This window comes from Saccopteryx leptura, chromosome 7 (genome assembly GCF_036850995.1).
Source record: "Saccopteryx leptura isolate mSacLep1 chromosome 7, mSacLep1_pri_phased_curated, whole genome shotgun sequence".
NCBI classification, from domain to species: domain Eukaryota; kingdom Metazoa; phylum Chordata; class Mammalia; order Chiroptera; family Emballonuridae; genus Saccopteryx; species Saccopteryx leptura.
The window spans coordinates 35,577,018-35,602,005 of NC_089509.1; the positions used below are offsets into that span (position 1 = coordinate 35,577,018).

The 24,988-nt window shown below is 41.2% G+C and overlaps 1 protein-coding gene across 1 annotated transcript; it reads right to left on the minus strand.

Moving 5' to 3' along the window:
- Window positions 1–3,409: 3,409 nt before the first annotated feature.
- RND3 (Rho family GTPase 3) lies at window positions 3,410–23,914 on the minus strand. The gene is made up of 5 exons (XM_066345436.1): window positions 23,508–23,914; window positions 22,920–23,007; window positions 10,084–10,193; window positions 7,040–7,174; window positions 3,410–5,402 (listed from the first exon to the last, which is right to left on the minus strand). The coding sequence occupies exons 1-5, from the start codon at window positions 23,655–23,657 to the stop codon at window positions 5,151–5,153; spliced, it is 735 nt and encodes a 244-aa protein (XP_066201533.1). The 5' UTR covers window positions 23,658–23,914; the 3' UTR covers window positions 3,410–5,150.
- Between the last annotated feature and the right edge of the window lie 1,074 nt (window positions 23,915–24,988).

Sequence of the window (24,988 nt, forward strand, 5' to 3'; positions counted from 1 at the left end):
TCCCGCATGCGCCCAACTGGGATCCACCCGGCATGCCCACCAGGGGGCGATGCTCTGCCCATCTGGGGCCATTCTAGCGCCTGAGGCAGAGGCCACAGACATCCTCAGCGCCCAGGCAAACCTTGCTCCAATGGAGCCTTGGCTGCGGGAGGGGAAGAGAGAGACAGAGAGGAAGGAGAGGGGGAGGGGTGGAGAAGCAGATGGGTGCTTCTCCTGTGTGCCCTGGCCGGGAACCAAACCCAGGACTCCGGCATGTCAGGCCGATGCTGAGACAGGTCTTTTCATTGTCCCCTCAAAATGCTCTCACCACCCAAGAAGCAGGGCAAACATGGAAGTGAAGGTAGAGAGAAAAGGATGGGACAGGAGGAGGGTGTCAGGAAGTGGCTAGAATCACAGGAAGGACTGGTGAGTGTTGACTTGGGGAAGCCAGGGTGGATGTAGCCACCCTCTGGCTCAGAAAGCTCATGTATGCCCATAACATTCAGCTTCCATTCACCTGGGACTCTATTCTGCAATCACGCAGTATCTGTCTATGACATGATGGTATCCTGATGAAGCAAGCGTGGGGCTGCAGACCCAGACTGCATTGTCTAGGTTCTCATTTGGACTCTTCTATGTGACCTTGAGGAAAATGTCTAGCTTTTATTTTTTGTAAAATAGTAAACTTGGTGGTGCTTAAATTACCGAATGTTTTGTGAGGAAGTGTGAGTTGTTGTATAAACCATTTAGGACAGTGTTTGGCACATCATTTATGCAATTTCAATATTAGTTATTACTTTGACAGTGGAGTAGATCATATACTGACCCAGCTTTTATTTCTCACTCATTGTAAAATGCCTTAAAAAAAATTTTTTTTAATAGAAGCCCACCATCTGTAACTCAGTGTTCATGGAAGAAGGGCACTAATGGTTCCCTTCAAAAGAAATAAAATCTGAAAAAATATATATACCCTGGAGTGAATTGGCTTTGCCAAGCTTGCAGGTTTAGGGTTCACTGGAATTTGTTTCCTGTGTTTCCAGAGGGGCAGAGACTAGGAGCTTTATAATTCACTGTCAGTGAATATGTTTTAGGTCTTTTAGACTCCCACTAAATATATATATTTAATATTTGTTTTCCATATTCAAAGTATTCTATAAATAGCATCATTTTTTGTAATCTCCTGAAAGTAAATTTCATTTTATAATTTTTGCTTCATTTATTTTAAACTATATTTCATTCCCACTTTTCCAGTATGTTTTACAATTATAGACTTCACAGAGAGAAATTAAGAAATTGTAACAACACAGCAACATTTTGTAACAAACAGATTGGGGGTCCTTCCTGTTCATATCTGAAGTGTTTACCCTTACTAGACTTCAAACCAGCCACAAAAATCCAAGGTTATTGTACAGATACAGTGATGACTGGCCACAATCCTTTATATTGCTCTTCTGTAATAACCATAAATGAATGAACCATTAGATGCACTTGAAAATTCCTTCTGCACCATTTCATTATAGCAGTATAAATGTGGGGTACAGATGCAGCTTTTGCATTGGTATTCCTGACTACAGGAAACATTTGGAAATGTTTACCACCAGCCCAGTATCTGTGACAATGTCCATGGAGATTCCACCCTAGTGTGGTGCACTGTGTGCTTTGTGACCATCTTCCTCTACTAGATCATAAACTCCCTGAGGCAGAACTTAGGATTTAAGGTCCAAGCCAAGAAGTGTCAGCACATGGTAGGAATTTAAAAATATATATGGTTAATGAAAGAATGACGAAGTAAAAACTGGAAGATTTAGACCAGAATGCTAATGTCAGAATAATCCATCAAAGAGAGGATACGCAGCTCTAAGAGTTTCAAGTCTTAGAGGATAAGGTGATTTTATTTTTATTCCTTCTATTAAGAAAGAATCCCCTGGGTTATTTCTAAATTTGCACTTGAGGCACATTCCCTGTAAGAATGAAATCTTCCCAGCAACTATTTCTGGAAAAGATTAGTAGAAGCATGAAAGACACAATTACAGTCTTAACTCAGAGTTTGAAAATCACCTTTTAGTATTTAAAGAGACATTAATCATGATCATTAATCAATAGAAAGGGATGTTCGCAGCATGCTTAGAATAAATGTTTGCTGAAGCAAAAAGTCAGCGGAGTAAAAGAAGGCATACGTGCCCAGGGCTGAAGACAATTTTTTTTCCTTTTGGTTTAAGAAAGTAAAGCTGCTGGAAAGGAACAATTCACCAGAGGGAAACATCCCTGTACAACTTATAAAATGCTGCCAGGTCAGTGGAACCTCAGCTGCTTTCCCCCCTGTGCCCAGTCATTGTTGAGAAACTCATCTCTTGCAAGCCTGATTTAGATATTATGCTTAGAAGTTACTCAACACCAAGGATTAGGAAAGTACTTTTATTTCCTTTACTACTCGCTGACCCTCTGTAACGTCAATACATTTTAATTCACTGACTCAGGCTAGATCCTTGGGTTTTCCCTTTGGTTTGTATTTCTGGGAATTCTTTCCAAGCAAATAACTATACCTCAAGATTTCTAAAGCCGCAACAAAAAAAAAAAAAAAAAAAAAGAAAAAGAAAAAGAAGAGCCACAGGATGGTTTTATATGACATGACTGTACAGAAAGAGTAGCCAAGTTTTAAAGTCCCACTCCAAGTATCTTTGGGCATTTATGTAAAATTTTATGTGTAAGAGTTTCAGCTAAACACAGAACCAATTGGGTTTATGGGGACCCAGGCTTCCCATGGTTCTAAACTATTCCCTGCTTCCTTTATTTACACCTTTTGGGTCACTGTGGGGGGCTGTATCCTCTGTTACTGAGATGCAGCTACTACTGTACACAAGGCCATTTTTGTTTTGCTTTTTCCCCCTCCCCTTATTGCTACAATAGCAGGGCCCTGGGTCATCTATACAATTGGCGTATGGGAACAAAAACAGGAATTGCAAGATGGATGGCTGGGTTAGGGCTGAGGCTTGGGTCTCAGAGGGCAAGGGTGGCAACCCACCTTGAATTCTGACAACATCAGAACTAAGTCTATGACCTGAGACTGTATCAGACTGTGTCATTGTTAGTGTCCAAGGAATTTCCACATTTTCTACAAGTTAATCCCAGGCAGTACCATGGCTCTCTCTATGATGGAATCATTTAGCTCAATTATGCTCCATTTTCTTCTTGTGATTTAAAATCATCCTTAAAACCTTTTATATATGCAGATTCATCTTTCCCCAAAAAGACTGTTGCTATTGCTAAGAATCAAAAAATCCCAAAGGCTACTAGGTTTGGAAATGTGAGGCCCAATTCTGTCTGTAATCATCTCTGTCACAGAACAAAATAAACAGCTGAACCAGGGAGTAGATCATAAAGGGCAGATCACATTTAGACAAAGACGTGGTTACTTTTTTATTGGAAGGAAAAAAAAGTATGTTTTAATAAATACTGCAGAAACATTGACCAAACAAACATACAAACTGACTTTAACATTAAAAAAAAATGCAACCAAAGTTCTGCATTATAACAGTTATAACTTATTTTCTTTGTACAATATTTAAATACAGAAAGCACTTGCCAGCTATTTTGTAATACTGCCCAAAGCATAATGCTGCATCAAAGTGTATTATGTTGTTGGTAAAACGTCTGTATGTCGTGGGAAATGGCTGGAATGGTATTTTCTTGTGGAGACAAAACAAAGTGCTTGTAAGACATAGGAACTCAGTGTTGTCATTGCCTTAATCTCCTCTCCTGCCACAACTGAATGGGAGCAACAGCTTCAACACTTCAAAAATGAAGCTTTATCATCGGAAAGAAAGCTCGTTTTCAACAAGCGCCAACAGGTCAAATCTGGTTTCTTCTTTGAAAGAAGGTCTAGAAGGAACTGGTCAAAAATATCTGTAAACTATTTTAAATGCTGATTATTTTATGTAACAACAGCGATCAAGTATTGAACACAGGCCTTGGCAGAATCTGTTAAGTGAGGTTTAGCAATCACTCTCTAGGAATGGCTAGCGAAGTGACTGTCAGGACGGCCTTGACGTAACTTCTGGCTAAAGAGTCTCTAAAGCTTGGACAAGAGGGTCCTTCTCTTATGTTCATTTAAAGAAAGTTAACTAAATACACCAACAGATCATCAGATGCTGCCAACTTCGGAGCTTCATCCCCAAAATGATAGGCCTTTTTGCTTTGTACTCTTGGTAACAAGTCCTGACAGCTTTCCTCACAAACTGTGCTTTCTGCTACTATTCCTTCATTATTTCCTCAGGTGAAAATAGTACCTACATTTTTTCCCCCTTGGATCATTCATTCTATGACGTCAAACCAAGACACCTTTCATTTGACTGCATTTTCATTAACGATGGCAAAAAATATCACACACCCTCTTTTCTAAACAGCACACAAAAATATTACCTTGAGCAATTTACCACTTTTTCATGACAATCACAATGATAAACAGAACCATCAGACTGAGTAAAAACCGACACTTCTTTCCTATTTGATCTAGTCGGTGTTCGTAGTAGTGCCCGTCTGAGTATCTTGCAAGACTGCAAAAACCTTTCATGAGGACCATCTTGCGCAGCTATCTTCAGGAAGGCAAGATTTCAAAGCCTCACAAACTTCTCTGGATATCCCATGGGTCCTGATACAATTTCCATTTTAATGATGAGCTAGAAGGAAATTAGATCACATCCTCTAGAAAACTAAACGCTAAGGTCACAGTGCCAGTTCCCCAGTGAGGACGGTATATTAATATATACTTTTTGTAAAGGAGATTAAAACATTTAAAAATTAAATCAAAATAGAGATTCTTGAATAGATTACAACAAAGAAAACAATGCAAGCACCATTCAGAGCGGGATTTTTCTTCTCGGAGGTGCTCGCATTCCTGCTCATCTACCTCTAGCCCATTCGAATCTCTTTTTTGGCATATTTCTCAAGTCACACTTCAGAACTCTTCAATGTATTCGCTTCTCACCACTTGTTCTACATGCCGAACCTAAGGACAGGCGTCCAAAAAGATGAGCATCCTTTCCAATGCCTCCTAAGCCTCCGGAATATGTGACTTTGGCTGCGTACTTCATTCAGACTTCACCTTTCTGTTTTGTTGGTGGTGTTTTTTTTTACACGAAATTTCCTTGTCCTCTTTAAAGATAACCGGAGATTCACATCACGGTGCAACTCTTGGCCTTGTCCTTTCGCAAGTCCGTAGCGACCGCCGAGAGCTCTGGTCTGCCGGGCATGTGTGAAATCCGCTTTGTGGCCCTCTGTGATTTGTTCCGCTTAACGTTTTTATTTGTTTTGTTGACACACGCCAAGGTGGCAACATGAAAAATGTCTCTGACACTATTTTCTGACTGTAATGCTGAGCATTCAATGTAAGTAGCTGCTCCGATCTGTTTGGCCATATTTGCGCCCTGAGAAGTAAAGGAAGTAACTGTCATTAGTAATAAGTCTTTGGGGAAAGTGATAAAGTATCTCCTGATACTACAAAATCATAATGCATCCAAAACGTTTCTCATGTTAACTAATTTTCCAAGTGTTGCTGAAAAAATATACCAGTTTTTAAATTTGAACTACCACCTTTATTATTTCATAAATACCTGCAGTCAAGACCGAGGTACTACTGGAAAGCCCAGAGATGCTACAGGCTGATCTAGTGTCACTGGGTCAACAATAAGTGAGGCCCCTGTGCAGCAGTTAGTATGAGGTGATTCAGAGAAGCAGGAGAGAATCTAAGGAGATGATTCATCTTCACGATCAAGTGTAACCAACAGTAACTAGATACTTTGGTTTCCCAGATCACAGCAAAGTAGAGTTACTCAGAGAATCCTCTCCTACTATTGGAAAGTCCACTGGATATCGTGACCATAGAGGGTACACCCTGCACATGGCTCTGGCAGGGGTGATTCGGCCCCCAGCCTGGTTTAGCATGTCATGGCACGCTCAGTTTCTTTTTTCCTGAGTGTATATAGCACTCAAGACTAGTCAACAGGCTGTACTAAAAAACAGGAACAAGGGATGGAATACAGAATTAATTCTGAGACTTATCTAATTAACTCTTAGGGCCAAAATAAACTGAGGAAAGGAATCTTACTGTTGTGACATCTATAACTTAAGCAAACATAAAATACATAATTTCTAAACGTGGACCACACACAATCCAGTATATAGAACAATAGCAATGTGTGCATCAAAGCGGTTAATTAAATAACAAAATGTTTGTTAATTAGAAATGCAAGACAAAATAATGAATACTAAAAAATAATTCTAGCTCTTTAGAATCTGTTTGTAAGTTTTAAGAGAATACATTTCTAAAACCAATTCTCTGCTTTTCTAAATACTTAGGGGAAACACTTGAAGAAATGAGGACTCTCTAAAAGACAGTGTTACTTTACTGGCAAAGGCTTTTTCTTTTATTTATTGTGCTGCTGAGTGTAAAATAAGATTAACTTTCTTAAAGAGTATTACTGATTTTGATCACATTCCCTCTTAAATCCAGTGGGAATTACAGATATGTACAAGGTAGCCTATCACTCACTGTTTATATACTCAGTAATCAAATACCACATGATTATCCTACTAAATAACAGAGTGCTCATATTTTAAAAGTTCCCAAACTTGTCTTATCTATGCATATATAAGGATAAATCCTTATATATACATAGTAAACCACTAAAAAAAAAAAAATTAGAAAGCTTTTTGAGAGGGTCCAAACATCAAAGTATCACAATTTCAGCCAAACCTTGGCCCAGATCACTTTGCAGCCTTGACACTCACTCGAGCTAGGGGCTGCTCTGGAGGAGCTCAGACACTTGCTGTCACGGCACAGGCCCCCAAAGCACCAGCCCCTTTTAGCTGTATTTACAGATAGATGGTCCCAGTCTGGACACATGGTGTTCATTCTGCATCTCAGAAAACGGTCTTGCACTTGGACTTGACCACTGGTTGAGCCTTAAGAAAAGTGACTATTTTTATTTTATTTATTATGAGTGATTATCCATTTCTGTCATTCTTTTTAAAATCCACATTGGCACACTGACAACATACATACCTGGTCATAGGACACTGGTGTCTGTCTGTGGTTTGAGAGCTCTACTAATGTACTGACATCTGTCCGAAGATCAGATTTGCAGCCAACCATCAGCATTTTGGTGTTGGGACAAAACTCCTGGATTTCACCTTTCCACTATGAGGAGAAAAACGATGAAAAATTAACAAAGCGCTGACATTCACATAATGAAAAACAATTTCTCCACTGGCAGACACTGAAAATGGGACTCACAAAGGACATTTAAAAGGAAGTGTCACTTCAAATGAAAAAGAAAACTTGCATTTATCTCCTAAGTAGATATTAAGTTTTATTACATTTTAAAGTGGATCCATTAGGGAAGGCTTATGTGTATTATTATCTTTTCTCTCTTTCTATGACTCAGTATCTGTCCCTACAGCAAGAGGCTTGTTGGGTGTTGTCAGAAGGTAGCTTCAGTAATTTCTTAATTATTGGGGTATCTCTGAAAGATAAAAGTGCCTTAAGTATAATTATATACTATAACAAGTGATTACATCCTTGGATGTGTTGAGCTGACACTTCCTGGCAGGGAGGGCTGGGAAGAAGACAGAGCCAACACAGCCACAGGTATGCATTCACTGATCCCATCAAGAAGGATGGAGCAGCTGCCATGTCACAAAATCTGTATTGAGATTTCAAATAAACAGAATGTCTCCCTTTAAGGAGCTTCCATTTGACTGGCTAAATCAACGAAGACCACAACATTGCAAAGTCCCATCTCTTGGGCCATCAGGAAGGCATCTGATGGGCCTGTGGTTCACACGCCCTTGAGTTAGCTTCAAGTTACATACATTGTTAAATATTTCAATTTAGTTCAGTTGGGTTAGCTATTTTATGACCTAACAAGAATTATTAGAACCTCCAGAAATATCTGGCAAAGGATTCCTTTTTAATTGTCCCTTAACAGAGCAAATGCATGACTTTTGAGGTTTCACTTCCTCCAGCTTGAGATAAGAATCAGGATGGGAGTCAGGAGTTCAGAATGTTCACAGGAGAGCTCTGGCTCTTGGGGAGGAGGGATTGAGAGAGGCTGAGATCAGGATTCCGTGCCTCCTGAATCTCCCCTCCCACACACACCAATGTGTATTAAGTGCTTTACTAAATACTGTGGTGGTTGTACAGATGACTAAGACATAACTGTGCCTTCCAAAAAGGAATGCTCAGAAGTTGAAGGTGATGAAGTCATGTACATAATACTAGATCATAGGGACATACTGCAGGAGTAATTTAGAAGAACACAGCGGAGACATTTCCAGATCTACAGGTGTACCATGGGCAATGAACTCTAGTCCCAAGTACACCGGTGGATTAAAAGGAGCACTATAGTTTCCATAAGACCCTAATTTATCTACCAATTCCTTCTTTCCCCCCTCCCTTCTCCCCTTCTCTCTCCTACCTTCCCCCCCTTCCCTCCCACCCAGAATTACTTAAGAGCATCTACCATGTGCTTGATGGCACTGGAGCAAAGAACTGGAAGGTGAATTGAAAAAAAAAAGGATATGATATATTCTGCTTTATGCTACTCTAACCTTCTTGAGATTCAAAGATTTAAAGGATTCAATTAATCAAAACAAACTATAGCAGGGGTTATCATGAGCCTTAAACCTCACACGAATGTAAAACACACTCATTAATATCTTTAAGGCTAAAGTCACTATTCATTTGGTCTCAGAAGATGAAAGCAAAATAAAACAGGAGTAAGGCTTTTCATCATAAATTATGCATAATCCAATGCTACATCAAGTAAGAACTCTATAGTGAATAAGCACTCTCTTTTATCTGCAGACAAGCACTAGACATGCCATTATATTGTTCTTCAGCTGTGTAATGACTTTGGCCTCCCCTGCATGTCTAGCAATTGTTTACAAGCACGGAAGACAGGAAAGGTATATTCTTGCCTCAATCTGACAAACATTAGCATTATTTGCAATAAATGAAAAATTACTCAAAATTGAAAGAAGTTCAGAAGTAAAATAGAGCCTTTGATCTGTTAAGAAATTCATATTTCATTGAGCCAACTGTGCTTGCCATGTTTAGTAAAGAGACGGTGATGACTCACCTTCAAATCCTAATTTGATAATGACACAAAAGACAAGCAATCAAACGTGATAAGAAAATATAAATTAATAAAAACACACACACTGCCTTAGTCTGAACCATATTCTCTGTCTAAGCCTCAGTGCACAGTGGAGAGAGGCTGCTCTACCGATGGCCTGACTCTTGACACCCCATGGGCTCAAGGCCAGGACTGAGAAAACCACGAGTGGCTGACAAAGCTGGTCACAGTCAAGCGTGTGCCTTCTGTAACTACCTGGAGGCTGAGTCCTAGCCCAGTAGAGGCCAAGGAATGCTCCTTCCCCTTCCTCTCACTGGCCTTCTCAGTACCTGGGACCCACTTGCAACAGGCCCCCTTCTTCTTAACCTTCCCCTGGTTCTGACTAGAGCTTCCCTTAGGTCCTCTGTCCCCAGGAACCAGGAATGTGTTATCATCTAGAACATGTTTACAACGATTGCTTTTATTTGTATCTGACATCTACCTAATTCCAAGTCACTTTGTTTAATGTCTGGAAACACACCCCTCTTCCTCCTGTATTAGTTCTACTTCTGTTTCGAATAAATAACATCATTACTGAAACACAGCCTCTTTATTAAAACAGCTATTATTGCATTCATTTCACTGTCTGAGTTGAAGTCCAATGTAAACCTATAAACTAGACACAATCTATAGGATAAATGAAGGAAGGAAGAAAAGAAAGAAGACATGCTTGACAGTAATCATACATAATTATTTTTAGCTGCATAATTTCTCCCCAAAAATAAACACTGAGGTTCTTTAAAGGGTATTTTGTTTTTTAAAAGGAAATAAAACTTTAAGTGGGTTCATCATCAAAACTGGTGACACATATGTTCTAACTGCAAAATATATAGCAGCGTATTAGCTGGACTGCTCGAGCCCCTGCCAAGCACATGTTTCTATTTTATATCAGGGCCAGTACTGAACTGTGCCATCATTCCTCAGCACTTGCCTTCTTTAGGACACTGTCCAGAGTCTCTGGTCTACTGATGTCAAAGCAAATCAGCACGGCATCCGAATCTGGGTAAGAGAGGGGCCGGACGTTGTCATAATATGGAGAACCTGAGAAGAGACAAAGATACACAAGTTTTCAGATGAAAATCCATTGTCTGCCAGGCATTAACCCTGCCCTTTTGAGTTAAATTCCCTGAATATCACACGGGGGGGGGGGGCACTCCCACCTCCTCTAATTCTTCAGAATGAATGCAAAAACCAGAACAAAGGCTGATGTAAATTCAAAGGGAGGAGCCAGGATCTCATCTCTGAAATCTGCACAGTTTAAGAGGAAAGCCCGGGGCACCTGGGTGAAGAGAAGAAGCTTGCTGGAGCCAGACAGCCAGGATGCAAAGCCACCTCCACTACTGAAGGAGGGAGCAGGATTGCTTTAGGACTCTGTGCAGACTCTCCATTCATCAATGAAGGTGACAGTATCTACTTGGGATTAAATAAATCCAGGCAGGGCCTGGCTTTGGTAAGAGATCAGTTAAGTATTAACTTTGGTTATGGTTGGGTTGGTACTATTGAAAGGTGAATGGCAGCCAGCACCAGAAATTGCAGCTACTTCTTTGGAAAGAGACCAAAACTCAAAATCACTGACAGTTGATGGGGTTGAGTGGACAGAGGGAGGGAAAGGTAGGTTCAGCTATTCAAAAAGAACCACAGTAAACAGCTAACTGTGCCACCCTACCTCAAAGTTACAAGTGTGGGTAAGCCACTGACCTTTTAGCTGGCTTACCCACACTTACCCCCGAATCCTACACAGCTTCTCTTCCTGTTACAACTACAGCATGTAAAAATGCCACAATGGATCATGTCACTTTTTTATACAATTGCATCTCTGAGAGTGACGCCAAGGCATGATGCAAGGACCTCGGCCGGCCTGACTTCAATGCAGGGCTCCCTGAAGGTTTAAGTTACCAGTCAATTAGTTTAACCATAGGACCTTCTAGTCATTTAGGAAATTTCTTCCTTTCCTTTAGGACTCCCAAAGGATGGGCAACGACATGAGGCCTATTATTACAAAATAGTGTTGCTATAAAATCAAAGTTTGCCAGTGCTGTTTATATTTTAAAGTCATTTTCAGTATTCTGACATTTCACAGGCATAAAATGAAAATCATTTTACTAGAGGAAATATGCATATATGTGTGTGTGTGTGTGTGTGTGTGTGTGTGTGTGTGTGTGTGTGTGTACATATACACAGTTGACTCCAGAGTAGAGAAAGAAAATCTAAGCCAAAGTTTTTTTGAAAACCAATTCCATTTTGACATCACCATTCAATTCTAGGAGAAAAAACATGACATGCTGTCTCCTGATAAATCAAAACCTTGATAGTCAAAAAGTCAGGAGGAGAGAAAGACTAAAGCAGCTTTTAAAATAATCTTTTACATTTCTATCAAAACAAAAATTTTCAACGGGCTACCCTTGAGATCTGGAAGTTATTGTAGTTAGGGTACATCATCCTTTATTCACAATATAGCATTCTAGGGAACCCGGGAACACTGTGGCCTTCACACTAGCTGTTTTATGCATGGACCGGACAACTTCAAGCCAGGTGTCTACCAGTTAAGGGAGAAGGAAACGTTCTAGGAATCAGAAAGAAAGTGTATGAGTAAGGATGAACAACCTAAGCTAATATTTTTCATGAGCTGCACCAGCTCCCTCCCCACATCTAGAATCAGAACCTTGGCTGCACAGACTGACAACCGAAAGACATTTTACAGAAGCTTAAATGGTTCAGGTTTTTTTTTTTTTTTTTAATCAAGTCATTTTAAATATTAAGGCATATTTGAATGAGGATTTCCCTGAAATGACATTGTAGCTCCTGCCTTTTCAAACTCTTAAAAGAAATGTGAAGGTAAGAGAATAACTCACAGATAATTCACTAACTTAAGCAATATTGAGAGGCATCGGAAAGGAAATGACTTATCACTCTGAACAGATATACCATCTTTCTCTACTTGTTCTGTAAAGTTCTGAAGTTCTGAATTGAAGCCTCTCCTGTTTGTGTCCAAAGTCCAACTGCAACACAGCTGCTACTATGAACATTAGTGAACATTAGGGACTTTTTTTCCGAACATGGAGTCAGAAAATTCCAGATCACAGAGTGAAAATCCAAATACCAGCCATGTACACCAGACTTCCCCTACTCTTTCAGGTCAACAGGAGAGGAGCTGATGCCAAGTCCATAAAATTAGAGTTTTCCAACAATGAGGGTTGTCAGAAACCTAATTAGGCTTCAGAGATGTCCTTTCTTAGAAATCCACTCGCTTCCCAGTCTCAATCAGACCTGAACTTGGGAGGACAGGCGTCTCCAGGTGCCTTTATTCCTTCAGAACATTACTCGTGACAAAACGAGAGCACTCATTGCTAACCTCAGATCTGCAACTACTCTGCATAACAATGGATACCATCTTTTCCAAGTGCAAAATTTAGGAAAGACGGTGAAAAATTACAAAGATATTAAAATAGTATAATTAAAATGAGGACTACCAAGAAAATGGTTTCATCATCTAAGTCATTATGTGGCTGCAAAGAAGACCCTTCCCACCCTTTGTGTACTGGGTTTCCCTCCCCCACGCGAGATCAGCCACAAAGAGGATCTGGCTTTGTGTCCGCCTGTGTCAGGGCTGGAGAGTCCGGCTGGATTACTAGAATCAAGCAATCTGCTTACCCTGCTTAGTGAGCACACCCAAACATCTGCAAAACTGAGACTGTCCTGACTAAAAATGGAACAGTTTGCAACTTCCACCACATTCTTATGGAGGTTTGTTTGTTTCTTTTTTATTTGGCTTACTATTTTGAATGAAAACATACATATGTATGTAAAGGTTCATGAAAAACAAACCACCTTGCTTATAGATATAAAGAGATAATTTTTTAAAGCTTTAACAAGATTTGCTTAAGAATGTTACTTCTGTGATTGAACAGCATGTTTTTAGGTCAAGAGGAGTGTCCAAAGGTAGTAATATAACTGACCCCACATTTATTAGTAATAAGCATAATTTGTCTAACCACTAACTGCAAGAGTAATTTATCATTAAAAGTAACAAGACCACTTATTCATCATATTTTTTGATAGGGTAAGGTTAAAACTCTTTTGGAGTAGGAAAATCTATTGTCTCTTTTTTTTTCCTAGTTAATAACTGATATAGAATATTTTTTTAAAAATCTACCTAACCAAAAAAATCTAACAATTCATCAGCTAAGCAGGGCCTTCAAGACAAAAAAAAAGAAGAAAAAAAAAAAAGCTCCTGTGTTAACTTGACAGTGTTTACTCTGTGTTTAAGCACTCTGAGTTCTTCCCTGTTCTCTTCTATTGAAGCCCAAGCTACTGGACAAAAGAAAGCAAAGCTGAGTGCGCAGTGTAATCACAGGCATGTGTGGTGCAATTCACCAGCCAAGAAAGGACGGAGAGGAATTCCAGGAATGGCCTGTGAAGTGAGAAGCAATATGGGGAGGCGGCACCAACACCAAAGTAAGGAGCTGCAAATAAGCCCATGAAACAGGAACAATGCCTGCCCTTCACTCCCACATCCCTCCAGAAAGTCTTAAAACAGTCCGTTAGGCCAAAAAAGCATTAACATTTACTTCTATATATATTTTTAAGGAGGCAGGTGTAAATCTTCTAAGGTAACTGGGGAACTAAACATAATACGTACTAGAGAAAGAGCACTGAACATTTTTCACCATGTGGGAAAGCACTGAACTCTAACTGCAGTGTACACAGTAGGTGCTGATCTATGTACCCTTGCCCCGAGAATGTGATAAATCCAGTAAGTCTAGGTACTGAGCTTTCTTATTATGCCATGTGAGATTTTAAGCACACAGCACTATTCCAAAGTCCTTTCTTATTAACCTATCAGATCATAAAGGAATAACTTCAGGAAAATCTGAATGGTAAAGAAACAACTAAACCACATATGCACCTTCTCCCCTCCCCGTCTTTGCTTGGGTGTAGATTAGAATAAGTCCACATTTGTGATTCTCCATAAATTTGGCAAACATCAGCAAAGTTCCACAAGGCCTTAGAAATGTCAGGTCATACATCTTTGTCTTCAAGATCATTACCTCTGAGTGAAAGCAGTATTTCAAGCCCAGAACACTCTCCCAGAGCCTCACCCAGAAACTAATTCTGCAGACACATACCTGCCTGTTTACGTTATCCTTTCACAAAGACAGAGCATACCATATATGTACATCATTAAATATATACGTAAGAAGATTCATGCCCAAAAGGGAGGCTTTATGGAACCTGTGCAAAACCAGTTCAAACACGTGAGGATCGACAGGTATCGGAGAGCTAAAAACTCCTCTAGTTTAATATTCCATAAATGTGACCTCTTTGACTTGAAACTTAAGTTGGAAAACTTTCCATTCTCTTTTAAGAAATTCTTAACAAGAACAATAAAATTAGGAATGTTGTATATCTTCGGCAGAGAAAATAGGTTAACTTTCGGTATTTTCAGTGGCCACCAAGAGAAGATCTGCACCAAACAGCAGCTAACATGAGATGACCACCAGTTACCATTGGATCCAGTTTTTTTCACGCCACCTCCACTCAGAGTGAAAACTCCCAACCAGCAATGTCAATCAAGCCTGAGAAGAACTTTTGTCTGGCACAGTGTAAGACCCTGAGCTCTCTTCCCAGAAGTGTGCCCTGCAAACCATATGTGCAAATAGCAATGCATATTCCAATGACATTGGAATTTTGATGGGAATTGCGTTAAATTTGTATGTCGCTTTGGGTAATATAGTCATTTTGACTATATTCTTCCTATCCAGGAACAAGGAATATTTTTTCATTTGACTCAGTTCGTAAAATTCTTTATTATCCTTCCCAACTGGAAGCAGGCTTACATTTAATGATTATCAAAGAAACTAAGATTGTGAAAGTTGAAGTCTAACTTAAGCTAATCTTGTTAGAGAAAGAGAGAGGACAGGAATTTACAAAAAAGCCAAAGACTTGTGGTTGCCTATGTTGTGACTACCAAGGACAAAATTGCAGAAAACCAGTTTGATCATAGGTAGTAATGATCCCTAGGAGCTTAAAGTTCCAAAACCAGGTTCAGCTCTTAAGTTTTTACCCTTAAACTCTGTAAGAGATAAACGAAGACAGAACAGATAGCTCTAAGTTTGGATGGTGATTTTCAATAAGCACTATATAAAACTACATTGGGAGATTTGTCCACCTCATAACAATTTCAATTTAAACTACAGATCAAAAAAAAAAGTATAAATTCCCTCTCGAAGTCTACATCTGTCTCTAGCTCTTTTTAAATCTAATCCCCATTTAGCACTAGGTTTTCTCCAACCTTGCTTAATTATTGGTCATTCTAATGCCACCTGAAATAACCAGATGTTTTCTCATTAATCTAGTCTTTTGTTTTTGTTTTTTGCATGTAGATATGATACCAAGGATCAATACTTTCTCCAGCTAGCTTATGGTACTTGGTGGGCTGTGCCAAGTGAATTAGTTGCGCCTCAGGCATTTTCTAATGCCCTGTGAATGTCTTCTCAATTACTATCTATTGACAACTCTACTCAGAGACCCCCACACCCCTTTGACAAAACAAATTGCCATTGACATAGGACATAAGCTGCCTCAGAAGTTTGACCAGGTGTGGTGCACACTACACTGGTTTTGGTTTTGAAAAGTGAGCCTGATGACATAGGATGTAGCAAGGTGAACTCAACTCATCGTGGGGCTTTTCTCCAGGAAGTCAAGTATTATATGGAACACAAAATCTTTAATCTGTTACTGAAGGACAATGTCCTTTTCTTAAAAAAGATTATCCGTATCTACTCTTATCCCTAAAGCTATGTGACTTACCATAGTTTCACTTTAAGTTGAATATTTGGATTCTTATATTTTTAAAGTATCTCAGTAAAACTAGGAGTTGAAGGCTAATTCTGTCTTTACAGCTCCAAAATAGGAACCTTACTTCTGCCTCATTGACTCTCCAACTTTGTGTCTGCATTGCCCCAGAAATGGGAAATATTGATTCTATTTTTATAACAACACAGATGTGAACCCCTCCCAAGTTTTCATAAAATTTGTTCATAATTCCAGTTAATCTGAACCTGTAGAAGAAACAAAATACTCTTTTTGGGAATGTGCATCCAAAATTCCAATATCATTTTTTAAAAAAATGGAACAAAAAATCATCAGATTTATATGGAACTATAAAAAATCCCAAATTAAAAAAAACAAAACAAACCCCAAATAGCCAAAACAATCCTAAGGAAAAAGAACGAAGCTGGGGGCATTACAATACCTGACTTCAAATTATATTATAGAGCCACGACAATCAAAACAGTATGGTATTGGCAGAAAAATAAGACACTCAGACCAATGGAACAGAATAGAAAGCTCAGAAATAATACCACATATATAGGGTCAAATAATTTTTGACAAAGGGGCCAACAACACACAATGGAGAAAAGAAAGCCTCTTCAACAAATGGTGCTGGGAAAACTGGAAAGCCACATGCAAAAGAATGAAAGTTTGTCCCCTTGTACTAAAATTAATTCAAAATGGATCAAAGACCTAAATATAAGACCTGAAACAATAAATTACATAGAAAAAAACATAGGTACTAAACTCATGGACCTTGGTTATAAAGAGCATTTTATGAATTTGACTCCAAAGACAAGGGAAGTGAAGGCAAAGATATATGAATGGGACTACATCAGACTAAGAAGCACAGCAAGAGAAACTGACAACAAAACAAACAGCCAACTAAATGGGAGACGATATTTTCAAACAATAGCTCAGATAAGGGTCTAATATCCAAAATATACAAAGAACTCATAAAACTCAACAACAAACAAACAATCCAATAAAAAAATGGAAAGAGGACATGAACAGACACTTCTCCCAGGAAGAAATACAAATGGCCAACAGATATAGGAAAAGATGCTCATCTTTATTAGCTATTAGAGAAATGCAAATCAAAACTAGAATGAGATACCACCTCACACCTGTTAGATTAGCTATTATCAACAAGACAGGTAATAAGTGTTGGAGAGGCTGTGGAGAAAAAGGAACCCTCATCCACTGTTGGTGGGAATGTATAGTACAACCATTATGGAAGAAAGTATGGTGGGTCCTCAAAAAATTAAGAATAGAACTACCATATGACCCAGCAATCCCTCTACTGAGTATATACCCCCAAAACTGAAAATCATTGGTACGTAAAGACACATGCACCCCCATCCATGTTCATTGCAGCATTGTTCACAGTGGCCAAGACATGGAAACAACCAAAAGACTCTTCAATAGATGACTGGATAAGAAGATGTGGTACATATATACTATGGAATACTACTCAGCCATAAGAAATGATGACATCGGATCATTTACAACCACATGGATGGACCTTGATAAGATTATACTGAGTGAAATAAGTAAATCAGAAAAAACTAATAACTATATGATTCCATACATAGGTGGGACATAAAAATGAGACTCAGGGACATGGACAAGAGTGTGGTGGTTGGGGGGGGGGGGTGCACAAAGAAAACCAGATAGAAGGTGACAGAAGACAATTTGACTTTGGGTGATGGGTATGCAACGTAATCAAATGTCAAAATAACCTGGAGATGTTTTCTCTGAACATATGTACCCTGATTTATTAATGTCACCCCATTAAAAAAAAAAAAAAAAAGAACTGAGTCAACTCCTACAGATAAGGAAGAAATTATGGTGTGCTTCAATGAGCAATGAGTCCCAAGGCAGGGGCTTGGGCTGGACAACGGAAAACTACATGATATTAGAACTACTGTGGCCTTTTGCTAAGTGAAACCAGCTTTAGAAGCTCAGGCTTACCCCTCTGTTAACAACTATTAGAGCACCAAAGATCAGACTGTTAGTATCTTGAGGGCAGGAGCTGTGAGTACTCAGCTTTCCACTGTCCCCTCCCTGCTCCCACAGCATCTAGCAGAGTTCATGCTTCATGCACACAGAATGCCCTCAAAATGCTTACCGGTTTTATAATCTTTTCTATATGTCTTGCCTTGATGTGTTAATTTACACCTTAAATCACAAAAAGAGGGACCAGTGATCTCCTCTGAAGCTGCTTTTTTCTGAATTAATTATACACTAATCTCCAACACAGCTGAAACACTTCCACTGCTGTTAAGAAATTTCAATAGCATGCTTGTCATGAAGACTATCCTTTAAACTTACATACAAGCTACAAATAATACAGATAGACTTACATTTCTAGGAGTTTGTCCTTAAAGTCAGGCCATGAGATGTTAAAATTTTTCTTTCTTATCTTTTCCTTTAAGTATTTATAATTATATAACTTACTACATTCTCTGTTAATAATGCTAGAAACTAATACAGGAAGTGCTAACTTTAGCAGAAGAGCCTAAAAGCAGCTTATATCATGACAAGATTCAAAAGTGTCTTCAATGAGACAAAAGCATAGTTATTGTAGGAAAATTTTAGTGGCAGAATTGAGTATTTTAAAACTAATATGCCTTATATAAAGTGTGCGTTGACTTGTTTTGGTTAAAAGCTAGAATGAATGATTATTACTCCCTAAATCACATGTGCTGACATCACATTGCAATCAAATCACCTAAGAAAAGATAAGGTAATCCTTAAATGACTGTTTCTACTACTAGTAGGTACTTGGCTCCTGCTACAAACTGCTTTCATGCTTGGCAAATATGGCAGATTCTGAAGCACGTGATATTTAGAACTACTTTGACTTCAACTTATCAGCTCCAAATGCTAAAACCATGACCCACGGTTTTGCAGAAAATCATTGAGTAAATCTGACAGTCATTTGAAGAGTTTCTACAACTGTTAATAAAAATGTCCATCTTATCAACGAAAAGGGGGAGCTGGGTTGACTTTAAACAGCCTTCGACAGTGTGCACACTGGAGGTGGGAGGGCAGATCTGTCTTCTGCCTGAGGAGGGTCTATCAGCACTAGGGATGCCTGATAATGGAAATACACTGAACCAGGTGAAACAGGGCACTTGGGCGCAAGAACCTCATCAGAAGTTGAATATGAGCTACACTAAGTGAGGAGAGTTTCTTTCTTCTCACTTTCCGTCCCACCTGGATTGTATTACTCTTTGGGGCAGAGCCCTATTTTATTAGCTCTACGGCTTAACACAGGGCCTGCACAAACATAGTAGGTGCAGAATAAAGGGAGCTGGAGAAAGAATAAAGGCACTGTTAAATTTCTGTGCCTTAAGAAATGGGGAATGAATTATCTCTTCTCTTGGTGAAAAGAGGCCCCACATAGCCTACTCCCACTTGATGTTCTTTCCTATACCCAACTGACAGAGCTTTGTCTCAGCATATTGTATGACTGCTGCGGGAAAAGAAGACCTCTTATGAGAAGCCTTCCAAGTACAGAAGCCAGATAAAGGAAGAATTGCTTTTGTCTCCTCAATGCCTGCCCCACTGCTAGGAGGCTAAACAGGACTTGAATGTCATTAAAAGGATAATGTTTATGCAATCTCTCTTTATAAGAGAAGTTAGGCACATATAACTTAGGCCTAAATAAATCTCTTAACTTTCACCAAGTTTTAGAAAGGAATAACTTTTTTGACATTGAGGACTTTAGAGACTTAGTTTGGACCTTATCTCCAGAGTTAAATTGATAACAGTTGGAAAAAATAAACATATCAAGAGGCATAAGGTATATGCAATTATTTTCACAACCTGAACTAAACAAATGTCTTAGTGAGCAAAGAAAATGTCAAACATCTGTCAAAAAATCATCCTGTGTAGAAATTTACCATGAAAAGGTAGAGGAATAGCAATGAAAAAGTGTTAAGGACTGAAATGATTAGCTGCTGATACAATGATTCTTGCTACATGTATTTTTGCTCATGAATGACAAACCATTTTTGGTGGAAACAGTCTATTCTTAGAATTTAAGCAGTGCTTGGTAGCTGTTTAACTAACTAATATTTTGTTTCACAAACAACATAATGGGGTTCTAACTAATCCCCTTATGCCTTTTTTTCCCCATTTGTATAAACCTCAATTCAAACAAAGATTTCATTACGGAATAATTTTGCAGTGATATTTTCTTAATCACAGTTTGTTCAAACCTTTATGTTTTAGTTAAATATGCATAGGTTTTGTTCCATTACATAAAAATACAAGTGATTATCTTACCGTAGACTTCATTTCAGGTGATTATCTTTAATTTGATGAAAGGCAATGTTTATAAAGTTGCCATTCTCTGTGCACAGGTAATTTAGTAGTAATGAATGTCAGGAAATCTCATTTCCTTGGAAACTATGCATATTCATTTGTTCATGCAACAGATTTTATTGTGTGACTACTGTGTGAGACATGATGTTATGTATACAAACCATATAATTTGAATTAAATACAGGAAAATACCTTAAGTGATATTAATTCACACGTGTGAAGCATAGTTTCAAACTATAAACTGCCCACATTTTGTTTGTTGTCTAGCCTTTGAAAAACAATGTCTTTTTTTTTTCTCCTAAAAAACCTCAATTTAGCCCTTTGGGCACCTAATCGAAAAATCTCTGTTGGTGGTCCTGTGACTCTTGAAGCCTGAGAAAGGGCATGTATATAATCCAGCATTCTTATAAGCCTATCCATGCTCCTCCCCTACCCAAATGAGACTCAGTCCTAAATGCACCAGGAAGCAGTGGCTCTGCTCAGAACCTGGCCTGCTTTGTGGTTGGTGAAAACCCCAGCACAGGATGCCAGATCCAGTGGGACTGAGGACTTAAACCAACCAACATCATCTTGGGAAACAAAAAGACTTAAGTGCTTGTGCAGTGTGCTAACAACTGGGAAGCAAACGACTGGGAGAGATACTGCACATTATCTAGCACTCTATCCCCTCTTTTTTCAGATGTTGAGACTGAGGGAGGTAGGGAATTTGTACACAGAAACCCAGGTAACCAGTAGCTAAACTCTAAACACAGCTTCCTATCAACAACTGGATCAAACTCAGGGCCCCCACCCTAAATACTTAACATGCATTAGGTCCAAACAAGGGATGGGGGTGAGATGGGTGTTAGTACTGGTTCTAATTATTGGTACCAAACCAGCTGTCCTGCCCACCAGGTATAACAAATACCAGATACTGTCTGGGAATTAGATCCCATTAAGTACTGTACTAGACTCGGTGACAATGCTGTTGATAGGAACTACTGAAGTAAGAAAAAACTCGCATTCTGTCTATGAACACCTTCCCTACAGCTGCAAGACTGTGTGTGCAACCCCCGCATCAAAACACAATGAGGTCCTGGTTCTGCTGCCCTTGGCAGTGCTCGAGGAAGAGTCTGAATCTCCCGGGAAAGACAGTCGGCGCTTCTCACTGCAGAACTCGGAGCACTTGGCAGCGACCAGGAGAGGCGCTCGTGCGAGACTTCCCGCTCGCCTTTGTGCACCGACTGCCTCCAGCGGCCCTCGCCTGTCTGGGCCCCTCCTCGTGCTCTCAAACCCCGACCCCTCCGGGACTCCGGAGGTTAAAGCCTAAAGCTGTGGAGAACTCGCACTGCCCAGGAGCACCGCCACGAGGCTACTCCCAGTCAGCGTTCCTCCATCTTGAGGCGTCCGCCGCCTGACAGCAAAACCTGCGTGTCCGCACCTGCGCCCTGGTTTTGCTGGGGAGTTGGCTCGGCTCGCCGCGGAGCCCCCAGACAGAAGCGCGGTGGCTCCTCCCACCCAGGCAATCTCCTCGGTCAAAACGGGCTCCCTCGCCCCCCCCCCCCGGCACCCGGATCCCAGACTAGGATTCCAGGTGGTGCCCCCGACAATCACCGAGTTAGACCCCGCCGGGACCCCTAAAGAAGCGCGCTGGAAGCCTCCCCTACCACCGCGGGGTACCCGGCCCTCCCCATCACCGCCGCGCGCCAGGTAGATGGGTGGGCGCGTGAGAAGGCGATAACCCAGTTTTGAACCCCAGACTCTTGAAAATAATTCACCATGAAGCCAATAATTCAACTGGACGGGAAGGTCAAAGGCGAACAGTGCCGAGGCGGCCTTGTAGCCAGGCGGGGGGTGATGCAACAGGGGTCAGGAGGGAATGGCAAGGGCGGGGCGGGAGAGAGCGTAGTCACGAGGAGCGGGGGAGGGGAAGCTGGGGGACTCGGATCTGCAGGTTGGCCCCCAGAACTGCCGCTTGGAGCGGAGACCCGGGATCCAGCCCGCCGCGCACTGCCCCGGCTGCCAGCGCATTCCTGGCGGTAGGCGTCACGAGCGCCGCGGCTGCCTGCGCGCACTTACTCCCTCCCCCCACTCCCAAGGGCGGGATCCGAGCGTAACTGCGTAGCTTCAGGGATTTTCTCTCACCTCCCACTTCCCACCACCCCCGCCGAGCTCCCCGCGTCCCAGATAATCAGTAGGTTAGATCCTGGAGGGGTGCCCGCCGGAGCCAGGTGGTTGCGCGGTGGCGCACGCATCACCCCGATACCCAGCCACCTTGGCAGCTGCAAAACGACTGGGGCAAAGCCCCGCGAGCCAGCCGTCCCTGGCCACCTGGCTTACAAGCGCTTCCCACCGCGGGGTCACCGTGCGGGCACACGGCGCTTTTCCTTCCCACTGCCCTCCCCTCTCTCCCACCAGAAGGGCCAAAATTTTCAACCAGCGGGTACCTTGGGAATCCCTCGGAAAAGGCAACGTTAACGGAGGGGAGCAGAGCGCTAGAGCGCTGGTGGCACGCCGGCCGGTACTGAGAGCTGCCAGGCGCGCGGTCCCAAGACCCGCTCCGCAACCTGGAGCGTCTGGAAACCCGCACCAAGCACCACGAGGTTCGATGATTCTTACCTGAAGTGTCCCACAGGCTCAACTCTATTCTTTGTGTGTCGATTTCAAAACTGGCCGTATAATTCTCAAACACTGTAGGGACGTAATTCTGGACAAACAAAATGGACAGAAGGAAAGAACGCAAAGCGGTTATCTTAAAATGCACGACACCGCAGTACACCCTTTGAAAAACTGTCTTCTCAATTTAAAACCCAATTAAAAAAATTTTTTTAAAGGCACACACTAGATAGCACACTAAACATGCGTATGTAAAGCCCCGTCTGACTCCTCACTCGCCCCACCCGCTCTCCAAGACTTGAGGATTCAAATCTCCCCACCCCGGGTTCTGCACACAGGCCCGGACAAGTTTCAGAAGCTAACAGCAGAATGTGCGGGAGCGTCCCAACCCCTAAATTTTTCCTGCCCACTTTCCCTCTCCCGGCAGTCTAACCACGGGGAAAGTTGTAAGGGGTGAGAAAAAAAACGGCCTAAAAAAAAAAAAAAAAAAAAAAAACGGGTGAAAGGGAAAAGCAAACGGAAATCCACCCGGAGACAGGAGACCCCACGCGCTCCCCCACCCCCACCCCCGCTCCGGCTTGCCACACTCACCTCGGGGAAGCAGTCTTTGGCGAAGACGTGCAGCAGGGCGGTTTTCCCACACTGACTGTCTCCCACCACTACTATCTTGCATTTCACGTTCTGATTAGGATCCATGATAGATTTACTGGATAATTTCTGACTGGCTCTTCTCTCCTTCATTGATCTTGTCTTATTTTCTCTTGAAACAGGAATTTTCTCTTAAGGGAAAAAATATATATTTCTCTATATAAAACACAGATATAAAAATAAAATCGCAAGGCTGGTGGGAACCCTTGAAGCGCGGCGCAGAGGAGCAGAGCTGGAGAAGCAGGCTCGTTACTCCCCTCAAGTTTTATGCCTGACTCCAAGACACCGCGCTTCCCAAGTCCAATTCCGATCCGACTGCTTTGTTTCACGCTCTCTGCGCGGCTTTATACGCTCGGCCTTCCAATCCTCTTTCTCAATGAGAGAAGGAAACTGATCCGCCTCCTCCCCTTTTATGGAGCCTGGGAGCGAGGGCTGTCTGGTTACTTGCGGGAAAATGTAAACAGTGCGCCCTCTAGGGTGACCGTGCGGGATCTATTTCCCCAATCAAAGCTCTGCGGGACAACTTGAAGACTCCAAGGACACTTTGCAGATGGATGGGACTGTACAATCCAGGAAGAGATGGAAAATTGAATCTGTGTGCATATTTTTTTTTTAAAAAAACGTTTTAATATGGCTGATCTGCAGAAGTCACATAAACGTGTATGAAAGGAAAAACATTTGTCACCCAAGTTAAGACACCCTTATAAAACATAGGAAGCAGGTCTTGGGTGGGGAAGGGTTAAGTGGTTGTTTTGGAGAAGAATGGTTTGTCTCAGGTATCTAGGCCATAAAACAGTAGCTTAGCCAGGTTATTTCAGACCCTGGTTTGCCTGGGTCACAGTAATAAACTGGCTTCTGAAACCTGTCAGTTTCAGTCACTGAGGAGGAGGCAGAAAGATTTTGAGGAGTGGGCAAGGATGGTAGGAGCAGAGAAGAAAGAAAAGTGGAGAACACTCATAAATGACTGACAAAAGCCATTAGAAACTCAACTCTACCGCACTGGGTACAGAAACATTCAAGGTCAGTATTGCCCTTGTTGCAAAGAGAATGGGTAGGAGGGATTAAGTTTCTGCCCTCTAATTTCTTTATCTGTTGCCTCCCCCATCCTGGAATAGAAGCACCCTAGGCTGTACCCAGAAAACACATTATGCTCAGTTGAAAAATGCAGGTACAAACCTCCACCCCTACCCACCCCTCCTTCATATCCACCCCCCTCCCTCACTCACCAACCTCAAAAGTGTCAGAGAGGACTAAAACTGGCCCATGTATTTGTTCTCGCTCTGTTGTATGCGAAGTTCTTTTTTTCCTCATCTCTATCTTTTGTGCTCTAAATGGTCAAGCTTTGACTTAAGTAGTAAGAATGTTGACCAAAACCAACTTATCGGTTTCCCTGTGAAGAATTCTAGGCTTGTAAATGAAAAGAA